Source organism: Aplidium turbinatum, chromosome 14 (genome assembly GCF_918807975.1).
Source record: "Aplidium turbinatum chromosome 14, kaAplTurb1.1, whole genome shotgun sequence".
Classification (NCBI taxonomy): domain Eukaryota; kingdom Metazoa; phylum Chordata; class Ascidiacea; order Aplousobranchia; family Polyclinidae; genus Aplidium; species Aplidium turbinatum.
The window spans coordinates 9269492-9281390 of record NC_137485.1 but is presented as its reverse complement, the minus strand read 5'-3'; the positions used below and the strand labels follow the sequence as shown (position 1 = coordinate 9281390).

The window sequence follows — 11899 nt, the reverse complement described above, 5'->3', positions numbered from 1 at the left end:
ATCTGACTGCTGGCGTACCGAAGTCATCCTACGATCAGAAAGTACATAACTTCTATCATTTATGGAAAAATAATGTACTTTCTTGTACACTTTTCCCCAAACAGCTGGTTTCAGAGGCTCGTATTCCAATTCATATCACCATCAGAGTCGCTTTCGCTACTGTGTAGACATCTAACTACTTCATTTCTTTTTCTCTGTTTCAAACATAGTAGTGCCGATGCTTTGGCAGATTGTATGCCAGAAGTGCTAGGTTTCTCTGCTTGCTAAGCACTGGAAGACCAGCTTTGTTCCATATGCCCAACTACATCTTTCAGCAGTTCATCTTTCAAATCTTTAAAACGGGTTATTTTCTTCAAAAACTTAGGATTAGTTTCGGCTACTTTCTTAAAATTAGTTTCGGCTACTTTCTTTCTTCTACTTTATAAGTAAAAATAGTGACTGACTATATCTGAATTAAGGGGAAGCACATTTTTCTCCAATTCCTTGAAGTTTTGCATCGACTTACTAATATCTGACCTTAATGCCATAATGACACTTAATGTAAAGCAGGTGAGCAGCATACCCCTTCCTCAACGGTTACCTTAATATTATAATAGTAATACCTTCAAATTACCATTTCATCTCTTGCAGAACGAACAAGGACTATTATTACGCAATAACAGCTTCCAAGAGTGGAAAAATACAAAAAAACTTATTATCTTGATCACCTGATCTCTGCTCATCAGGAGAAAATAGACCGAAAATCAGATTTTTTGAAATAACTTTTTTTCTGAAGCAGATAGACCTTAATATTCTCTACATCAGGTATAGGAAACCGACCCTTCTGCGCATTTTGATACTAATTTTGTCGATCTGTGATGAGCTGTTCCGGAGATACGGCAAAATTTCGAGATTTTGAGGCCCAACAACTTCAAACCTCATGGACCACCTCAATATGACGTCATAATTGAAAAAAATTTGGGGTGTAAACTTTTTTCCCCAAATACCACCAGATGGGACCCCAGGCATTTTGAATTTCAAAAATGGTGAAAAAATGAAACACCCTACTATATAGGCAATACACCAGTGGTTCCCAACCATGGTGCCGCAAACTTACGAATACGCGTACTATTTCTCATGAATTATTCATTTTCTACACGTTTTCAATTTTTCCAAAACGAAAATCAAGCAAATAATTTCATTGATTTGCATGAGAAACCAAGAACAAATTTCACACTGACTTCGAAATAAATAAACTTTCTATTGATTTCTAAAAGTCTTATTTATTTATTGTCTTTCCTGATCCTGATGGCACAAGCGAACTTGCCTACTTTTATCTACACTGCATGATACTGTAGCTGAAAGTCAAGTAAAGAACCAATGAATAGCTTACATTTTTATATATCTTTGGAATGAGACATTTTAGGATTGTTCCAACAAATTGCTGCATTCGAAATGAAAGTTCGTTGGAGTGCCACAAAATATTTTCGCAAAATGTTGAAAACCCCTGCTATAGACAATTCGAGAGAGGAAGTTCTGCTTGAAAGTAAAATTTACAAACACTTATGCTTTGATGAGTTGCTAAATCGTTTTGGATTAATTTTTTAAACGAACAAGATTTAGGCGACCAGGACTCTAGTAGCCTATTTGGGCTGTAAATTCTAAATACGGTAACATTTGGCATGTGACACACGCTTTTTTCGGACATCCCGTGTTAAAAAAATGGACTCTGGTGTTAAAGAAACCAAAACAACCTATGTGACAGCCTTGTGTCTTGCAGAGCCTAGCCATTCATATGAGACATGAAATCAATTGCCTCTTCAGACCTCATGCATGAGCAACAGCTGATGCGACTTACAAAAATTTGCAAAACATTAAACTTAGAAACGGAATTGGCAACGTTGAGTTGGCCGAATGTTGCCAGATTGATCATATTGTGTCTCAGTTCATAGCTAAAAATGTATAAGGGAACGTTCAAATATTACGTAACGCTTTTTTTCCGCATTTTTGACCCCCCTCCCCCATGTAACGCCAACGTAATGCTTTTTTCAATCCCCCCTCCCCCATGTAACGCTTTTTCACTACAAATTCAGCACAAAAAACTACCATTCCGTACTCGAAAGCGTTACGTAACGTTTTGCTTGAACCCCCTCCCCCCCGATGTGACGCTAACGTAACGCTTTGCATAACCCCCCCCCCTCCCCCTCGAAGGCGTTACGTAATATTTGAACGTTCCCTAATATTATTTCATAATACAGTATACGTTTAAATTTCATTTAAATAAGAACCTTCTGATGATCTCAATAAGGGTGAAACAGCCTGTTGAGGTTTTTGTAAATGGTAACTGTGTTTGATGTAATTCGATCTGCATTGCATTGAGCACTTTATTGTAGCAGGCTGTTTATTGTTAGATGTACTGTATATTTAGTGTATAATATATACTTACGCTACATTAAGCTATTAACATTAAGAGCACTGTATTCATGCGCTACATGTTTAGGAAGATTTAGGCTAATGCATTTTGACAGCAAGTGTGTTTAAACTCGATTGATTAACCAGATTTTTCAAGCAAGCGCAAAATAGTTATAAAAACAAAAAAGACATGCAGTTTTTCACTTTTTCTCGGCGTGGTTTTCCCTGTTAATTACGCTCCTGTTGGGACCTTGACGGGTAAGTTTATACCTGAAGATAACTCAAAAATGTGTTCAATTGGGAAGCCAAACAATCCTTCAATTTGGACCGTACTCTTATACAACAACATTTTTAAGAGCAAATATTGAAAACTAAACATAACGTTATGAAGTTTGGGTTGATAAAAATAATTTTAAGGCAAAAAATTGGCCCAAAAATAAATAAAACAATCAGTTTATCGTTCTTTGCTATTAACTTGTAAAAAAAAACTGGCAACGCTAAAAATTATTTGTTGTTCGCTTAATTTTATTGGCTTATTTTTGACCTTTGTGCAGACAAAATTGCTTTTATGTTAAATAATGCTTTTACGTTTATGTTAAATATAGTTACCTCACTGGCAAAGCGACTAGCTGGGCAGGAATTGCTGAATGAAGATTGGTGCCAGGCCTATTTTAATTCATTGGACCACATTATGACAGCACGGTAAACCATGCGTTGGCCCTAACCCAAGCCACTGATTTGGTTTAGACTAGGGTGCAGGCGCGGATTTATGGGGGGGCCCAGGGGGCCCGGGCCCCCCCCGAAATGTTGTGAGGAATTATTGTTGAAATTCTATGTATCCGCATCAAACCGTTTGATATGCGTCTAAACAGCTGATATTAGTCCCACGGCCGACTTAACTTATCTGGGGGGGGGGGGAGGGGAGGGGATAATTTTTTGTTATTATTATGGTTGAAATCATCCATCGATCAGACTCCGTTATTTTCTTTTATACAACTCCAAATGCATTTTAATAGCAACATTTGTTGGAGCTGACGCAGCTGAAACCAACGCTGAACCAAATGACGTCAGTTAAAACAATCTGAATCCTTGAATGGCTGTTTTATAGTTTTTAGCCTTCATTATAATTTCAATCAATTGCCGTATATGCCTGCAAACATACAAACATCCAATTGGTCATGGACACTACATACCGGGTTTTAAACCAGATTTCAAGTTTACTATGCATGCTTAACAATTTTTATTCTTAAAGCAAAATGTATTTTTTAAACATTCACAACAATTGATGAAAATGGCTGTTTCTTTTAATGTCTATTTTATGGCATATCGTATATGTGGTAGTATAGTGGCGTAGCCAAGGGGGTTGGGGGTTACACTCCCCCCCCCCCCTTTGGCATGCGTGTGACATCACGATATTGAGAATGATGCTTTCAGTCTCTATGTCTCTAAAACAAAGTTTGCCTAATTTTAAACGAAACTGCATTAAAAGAGCGAGTTTTGCCAATACTAAACATTCAAATATCTCAGCCAGGAATTAGCAACAAGAAAACATAGAGACTTACCTTTAGCCTATTACCAAAAAATGCCGAAGAAAACATGATCTTATCCTTTTGCTAAGCCACCAGACAGCACTATTTCACAGGAATATTTGTACCCACACTTTTGTTGAAAATGCTCTCAGAATGCACCAAATTCAAAGTAATTTTTCAAAATTTTCTGGGGGGTGCCCCCCAGACTCCCCGCCGCTGGGTGTCGTCTTTGGCGAAGACGCCGTCGGGCTTCGCCCGCCGGCCATCAAAACCCCCCTTTCAAAATTGCTGGCTACGCTACTGTCGTAGTATCATGGTTCATATTTGTTTTATCTTTTTCTTTCTTTTTAATTGATTTTCAAATTTTCTGGCCCCCCCCCGAAAAAAACTCCTAGATCCGCGCCTGCTAGGGTGGATGTGCGTAGGCTTATATGCAGATGCAACCTGGGGAGCAGTTCTTAGAATGCGATGCTCAGCGCACACTACGAAAGTCGAACCAGCACTGCATGGTCTTGAACCTTCTTGGTCCACGAAGTCACGCGCTAACCAACTGAGCTATCGGTCGGACTGACAGTCAGGGCTGTCAGATTGGAATAATTGATTCCAGATCTGGAATCAAAACGAACTGTCTAGTAGAGAAAAAAAAAGTCTGGAATCTGGAATAATTTTTAGAAGCAAATTGGGATTGTTTAGACAAGTCTAGATTGTTTAAGTAATTAGGCTACCTTTTTTTCATTGCATTTAGTAGGAATTGACATGTTGACGGCTGCGGTCAGACTGAAGATTAGACACACTTGCCGACAAGTGTTTCATTTAATGTTGTAAGCGATCAATCTGTTGCATTAGTTGGGCATTGGGATTTTGTTCTGTGGTCTGCTGCGCTTACTGTGGCATGGGAAACGTTTGTTAGTTTTGACATTTGATCGGCAGCTTTTGCTAATTCTTTTAATGACATTTCGAGGCTGCCGGTATTTACAACATAGGCTATACTGCGTATTAAATGGTATTTTGTTTTAGACTTAAAATAAAATGTCTAGACCTGCAATCTGGAAGGGAAGGCTACAACTAATCTGACAACCCTGCTGACAGTACTAAGGTGTGGATGCAACCTAGGGTAATCGTACCATGAACAATTCGTACCGTCAGTTTGTACCTCTAAGGCAGGGGTCACCAACTGGCGGCCCGCGGGCCGCATGCGGCCCGCCACGCTGTATCGCTGCGGCCCGCGGAAGGCATTAGCGTACAAGTATAACCAAAAATACTTTTCTTGAGGAGCTCAAGAGTACGAAGGCAACAAATACTTTCCGGGAAGCATATTTTCGCTTTGCATACAATTCCACCGACCGATCAATCAGATTATAGTTCTAGATGGGGAATGCGATGTCCAGCCACACTGTCCCAGTGGTTGATTAAAACGTCTGTTTTCGAATTTCGAAATTGTCTGTAAACATAGGGTTGCTTATTTCAAGTTTGCAAATGTCATGTAAACACTAGTGTGCGTTTCATTGTTCTTGTGTTTCACGAGCAGTATTCCCTTTATGCAAGTTTTTGTTGGCAAAATAGGTCGGTGTGCCAACTCAATTTATAATAAATTGGCAAAATATTATATATAAATTTAAAGACTTTTTCTGATTGTATTATGAAAATATTTAGCTTAGTACTGCAAAAGTTTTTTTTTTAAATATGGAACGCTTCACGATCTTGCGTGTCATCCTTGCGCAGGGGCCATGCTAATCTTCTCTGTATCGTTACAATTTTAGTATTATGTACTGCCGAAGCAAGTACTGCAAACTGTTGTTAAATTAACAAATTGCTGCCACGCTGATAAGCACCGCAAGTGACAGTTGTCTATAATAATCAAAGAAAGACGGTTTTATAGACTCTCACAAAAAGGATGAAAAACCAAATTGCTTTTTTAGAGGGAAGACTGTTCATGAATTACGATTTTTCGTTGATTTCCACAAGCTTTTGTTTTGTGGTGCCTGGTTTCTTTTTCCCTGTTATTGGAGCCTATTTTTCGCTGATATGTTTGCAGGTCACTATTGTTACCTGTATTACGATGTGTCAAACATTTCCTTGTTTACTGAAACTGTTAATTGCAAGATAGATATCTTTTGTGAAGCGAAGTGACAACACCACTCTTGCTTGGCAATGAATATTCTGATGAAACCGCTCGCCTCGCTATAAGTGTGCAAAACAAGTGGCCTGGTTTATTAAGCATTGTCAAAAAAGTCAAAAGTGTTGTAAAAGAGCTTGGCCTGGCAGTAGCGTTGTTCGATTAATTTTGCTGCTGCGGTATTCTAACATAAATATGAACAACATGTAACGCTGGATAGGCCTACTGGGTACGAAATGCGTTCTTCTCTAGCATAAAAGTCAACCTACCTAACATTTTACTAGTGCGGCCCGCCACAGCTCTCCTTAGTGCCAAAGTGGCCCGCATGCAAAAAAGGTTGGTGACCCCTGCTCTAAGGGATGCAACCTAATTCATACCGTCAGTTCGTACCTTGAAAAGATCAAGAGAAAAAATTAAAAAAGCCGAAGTCGCTGATTGCAGTTTCCGCAAACAAACAAAAACTCTTAGCATCATTACCAGAAATTTTAAACTGTTTGCGGAAACTCCGATCAACCCTAACCCCTAACCCTTTTTAAATGTTTGTGGAAACTCCGATCAACCCTAACCCTTTTAAAATGTTTGCTGAAACTGTGATCAGGACTTCGGCAAACTCTTAGGATCATTACCGGTACCGAAAATTTTTAAATGTTTGCAGAAAAACGGAAACTGCGATCAGCGACTTCGGCTTTGTTCTATTTTTTTCTCTCGATCTTTTCAGTTTGTTTGTTTGCGGAAACACCGTAACTCTTTTTTAAATGGTTGCGGAAACTCCGATCAACCCAAACCCATTTAAAATGTTTGCTGAAACTGTGATCAGCGACTCCGGCAAATTCTTAGGATCCTTACCAGAAATTTTAAAATGTTTGCAGAAAAACAGAAACTGCGATCAGCGATGTTCTATTTTTTCTCTCGAACTTTTCAGTTTGTTTGCGGATACCGATACCCTAACCTTGCGGAAACTGCGATCAGCAACTTTGGTTTTTTTAATTTTTTTTCTCGATCTTTTCAAGGTACGAACTGACGGTACGAATTGTTCATGGTACGAATTAGGTTGCACCCCTAAGGTGTTGCTAAGCAAAAAGAGAAAATGTGGTGTGTGACTTCAATACAAAAAAGGAATGCCTCTCCGATGAAGTTCAACAACACATGCAACTTAACACTTTATCAAAATATATATGCAGTTAAGTGATACAAGTCTACAAATCAATCAAGAATCTCTATTCGATTAACTGGTTTATGCGGATAACCCTTATGCGATTAATCGTTGAATTTTTTCACAAGTCAATGGGAATGGTTTGGGATTATGCAATACTATGGTATAAAGTGATTTATGTATTTAAGCGATATGCAATTAACCGATTATGACTGTACCACTAAATCATTCCATCACCCACCGAGACAAGAAACAATACCGCAACTTAAACTGGATCTCAAACCTCAATTGTTGTAGGCTACTGTGTGATGTGCAGTCTGACCATAGAAAGAGCTCAACACCTGCTCTGGGCCACATCGAAACGGGCTTTTGCCTGAGGTGGGGTTTCTTTTATGTCCAGTTTTCTATCTTTATCCTATTATTATTATGATGCCTGTTCAATGCTCATCTACATCAATATTGGAACTGGAAAATTCAATCAACACTTTTCATTAGGCTGTCATTCATTACTGCATGTGTGCTTCTTTTTGCTGTTTGTTTTTTGGGTTCTGTGGCCGTGCTAACTATGGAGCTGGCAAATTCAATCCACAATTTTCATTAGGCTGTCATTCATTACTGCATGTGTGCTTCTCTTTGCTGTTTGTTTTTTGGGTTCTGTGGCCGTGCTAACTATAGACATATACTATAGCTTACTACATGATTTTCTATTCAGGCACGTTTTAAACATTACAAGGTTTTGCCACCTTTTTCCGTTTATTAACGTGCTGGTGGGCCTATATACACTTTTGGGAGCTGGTATACAAAAAGATACTAACTACAAAAGTCGGAGCTGGTATACAAGTCCCCCCTTGGTAACTCATAACAAAGACAGGACTCGACCAAACATATAGGGTGAAACTACTTTACCTTTGCGTTACTGTTCACACACTTCAATCCACATGTTTTGGTCAATTCCTCTTTGTCATGAGTTGCCAAGGGAGGGGGGGCACTTGTATACCAGCTCCGACTTTTGTAGTTAGTAATAGTATCTTTTTCGTTCCAGACGCGTTGATGAAGAAAAATAAAATGATTGATCAAAATATCTTTTTAATAAAAAAGAGTATTTACCTGTTTAAGTTAACAAATGCAATTTTCAGAGGTCCTTGAAAAAATTGGTTGCAAACTTTAAATCTAAATGCTTAATTTGGTTGCAAATTAAGCATTTAGACTATATCTGTGGTTGTATGCAGCTTTAGGTTACATTTATGCCTTAAATATATACTTCAGTTTTTTAAATTTTTCTGTGCACTGTGTAGCATATGAACTGGTCTTATGTGTTGATAAACTTGTTTAGTTACAAATATAATACTATTTTTATCAAATTTAGGTGTAAGTGTACCAACTTGATTGTTTTAGTTCACTTGTATTTGTTTGAACATATATGGAATGAGGAGTCGAAGTAACTCTGGTGTCAAGTTAGATAACTATGCCAGGATTATTCAAAAGAGCATCTTGAAATTTCAAGTAAGTTGATAGTGGAATTACCATATCCGTATTCCATATGTCAGCCTTGTATTATCATTTTTGTGTAGATTTATTAATATTTTACAAACAATGCATTACTTCTTCAAATTTTGTTATTGAAAGGAGTTACGAGGCTTCTATTTTACAATTTCATTTTAGGATCCAATTACTGGCCTCTTTTCTGCAAGCAAGAGCGAACCTCATGCTTGGGTGCGAGATAACTTGTATTCCATTCAAGCTGTTTGGGGGTTAGCATTAGCTTATAGGAAGCATGCTGATTTAGATGAAGACAAGGCAAAGGCCTATGAACTTGAGCAGGTAAATCTTACCCTATTTAATTTTGTCAAGGCAGACATTTCTGCAATCCACGATTTTTAAACTTTGTATATTGAAAGCCAGAATGGGTGCAACCGAATTTGTACCATGAACAATTCATACCGTCAGTTCGTACCTTGAAAAGATCAAGAGAAAAAGTTAAAAAAGGCCTAAGTCGCTGATCGCAGTTTTCGCAAACATTTTAAAAGGGTTAGGGTATCGGAGTATCGGTTAGCGGTATCCGCAAACAAACAAACTGAAAAGATTGAGAAAAAAAATAGAACATCCCTGATCGCAGTTTTCGCAAACATTTTTAAATTTCCGGTAATGATCATAAGAGTTTGCCGAAGTCGCTGATCGCAGTTTCAGCAAACATTTTAATAGGGTTAGGGTTGATCGGAGTTTCCGCAAACATTTTAAAACGGTTAGGGTGTTTCCGCAAACAAACAAACTGAAAAGATCGAGAGAAAAAAATAGAACAAAGCCGAAGTCGCTGATCGCAGTTTCCGCAAACATTTTAAAAGGGTTAGGGTTGATCGGAGTTTCCACAAACATTTTAAAAGGGTTAGGGGTTAAGGTTGATCGGAGTTTCCGCAAACATTTTAAAATTTCTGGTAATGATTATAAGAGATTTTGTTGTTTGTGGAAACTGCAATCAGCAACTTCGGCTTTTTTTAATTTTTTCTCTTGATCTTTTCAAGGTACGAACTGACGGTACAAATTGTTCATGGTACGAATTAGGTTGCATCCGCCAGAATTAACTGCAAACAGTGCACACCGTTTCGACCTTCCGGTCTCCTCAGTGCAGTACTACATAGGTGCACATTGCACAATTGTATACACAACAGATGTATGTTTTTGTATGTGACTCATTCTTGGTAGTAAAGATTTAAATCAAGTGACCAGGGAAACAAGAAAGCCTATCTTTGTATTATTCTTAATAATGTAACAAGAGATATTCACATTTCTTTCAGTGTTTATCCAAAAGATAACCTCTTGAACTTTAGTGAGCACCTTCTTGCCACGTAACCCTGTAGTTTTACTTTGGCAGAACATACATCGAATTGTTCAAAACTGAGAATCTATTGTGTTTCAGAATCCAAGTTGAACTTGACATTGATATGAAAAGTGATTTTCCATATCTACTTTTTTTTTTGAAACAGTATTTATATGTCATCAAGGTAGCATTATAACTTGGTCAGTACAGCTGATTGTGTTGAGGTTTACAGTCAAAGCTTTATAACTCGAAGCTCTGTTACTCAAAACTCTCCCTATCTCGAAGAAGGTGGGCTGGTCTCTGCAAAATGCATGCAAAAAACTATTCCTAACTCAAAGTAACCCCAACTCGAAACTTTGGTTTACTCGAAGTGTTTTTGTGTTCCCAGAACGTATGCAGCGCTCTTTATTTCAAGCATTGGAAGCATTGCACATTTGCACAATGCACATTGCACATGCTTGATAGAGCTTAAATATCAGTTGAGGTAAAAACGATAAGCAATTGCTTCAAACATGCCACTTTCATTGCTATGACTCTGGGCATTTAAGGCACAGTGGACACTGGACACATCTGATGAAGATGGCATCCCCATTGCTGAGCTCACCGGATGTGCTGCCAATCCCGATGTGCATTTTTGATGGAACTTACGAAGACTATGCAACAGCTAGACATTTTTGAGCCGATAACGGAAAAACACAAGACAGCTGACACTGACTGCAAGCTATGACGATAATGACATCGAGCCGGAAGCCAGACCCATTCCCACAGCAACAAGAACGCTTGATCAGTGAATAGGGATACAAGTCTTTTTTCAATTATGCAAGATAATTTTGCTGAAACTTTTGTTCATCTAAAGAAACTTGAACAATAGCCTACATTTCTTTGAAGAAATGTAGAAATGATATAAAAACTAACATTATTATTATTATTAAGAAAAAGAAGGCACTGAGACAAAATGCTGTTGACTATTTGCGTGTGTAAATGATGTGTGACGTACCAGTAATACTACATAGTACTACTTGTTGTTGCGTCATTCCAACGTGTTTTTTGCGAACTGCGGATAACTCAATCTATGGATAAATCAAAATGATATGGTCAGTCCCTTCAACGTCGAGTTAATCAACTTTGACTGTATTTATACCTTATATAATATGCTTACTGTTGTTTTACAGAGTGTTGTGAAGTGTATGAGATCACTACTTCAGTGCATGATTAGACAAGTCAAGAAAGTAGAGGCTTTTAAGGTTTGGTATTACTCTCCATTGTTGCACTTAATAATGTTTATTACTAAGAAAACTTTTAGAAGGATTGCAAAATATGTCAGCTTTTGCAACCATCGAAATATCGATTTCCACATTGGCAACTTGTAGTTTTGAAATTCTGATGCATTGCTGACAAAATTTTGATAAAAAATTGTCAGTGTGCATTACTAGCGTATTTTTTGCCAATTTTTTATAAACTTTATATGTGTTTTTATGATGACTTGGTCATTTTCAGACCAGTCAATCTCCAAGCGATGCATTGCATGCGAAGTATGATCGACGTACATGTGGTTTGGTGGTTGAAGATCATAAATGGGGCCATCTGCAACTTGACGCAACCGGTTTCTACATATTAATGGTAGCTCAGATGACTGCTTCAGGTGGGTTATGTTTTAAAATGTAATGCAAAGATGTGATTAGGGAAATGAAAATGCAGCGATTATTCAACGTTTACCATACTCTTCTTCTAATAGCCAAGTAGAAGTCATTTTCCCCTGCTGTATTTTGTTAGCCCTGAAAGTTGATTGTTTTTTTTTTACAAATTAGAAGCAAAGCACTTCGCTGTCAATAGCAGTGATCCACACAATGCAATCAACATGGTGCTAACTGCTAATATAAGGCCCCATAAAGATG

General features: G+C 37.9%; 1 protein-coding gene and 1 non-coding gene across 7 annotated transcripts in view; one reads left to right on the top strand and one right to left on the bottom strand.

Moving 5' to 3' along the window:
- Positions 1 to 5597: 5597 nt before the first annotated feature.
- Positions 5598 to 5705, bottom strand: LOC145783718 (U6 spliceosomal RNA). The gene has a single exon (XR_014290939.1). It is a non-coding gene; the product is annotated as a U6 spliceosomal RNA (small nuclear RNA).
- Positions 5706 to 8553: 2848 nt separating this feature from the next.
- The window catches only part of LOC145783460 (phosphorylase b kinase regulatory subunit alpha, liver isoform-like), a 28715-nt gene continuing 25369 nt past the window's right edge, over positions 8554 to 11899 (top strand). For all 6 annotated transcript variants that reach the window (XM_082595343.1, XM_082595340.1, XM_082595341.1 and 3 more), the window contains exons 1-4: positions 8554 to 8692; positions 8852 to 9010; positions 11177 to 11248; positions 11502 to 11646. In XM_082595343.1, coding sequence (XP_082451469.1) covers positions 8615 to 8692; positions 8852 to 9010; positions 11177 to 11248; positions 11502 to 11646 — 454 coding nt within the window. In that variant the 5' untranslated portion in view covers positions 8554 to 8614. The remainder of the gene's footprint in view (positions 8693 to 8851; positions 9011 to 11176; positions 11249 to 11501; positions 11647 to 11899) is intronic.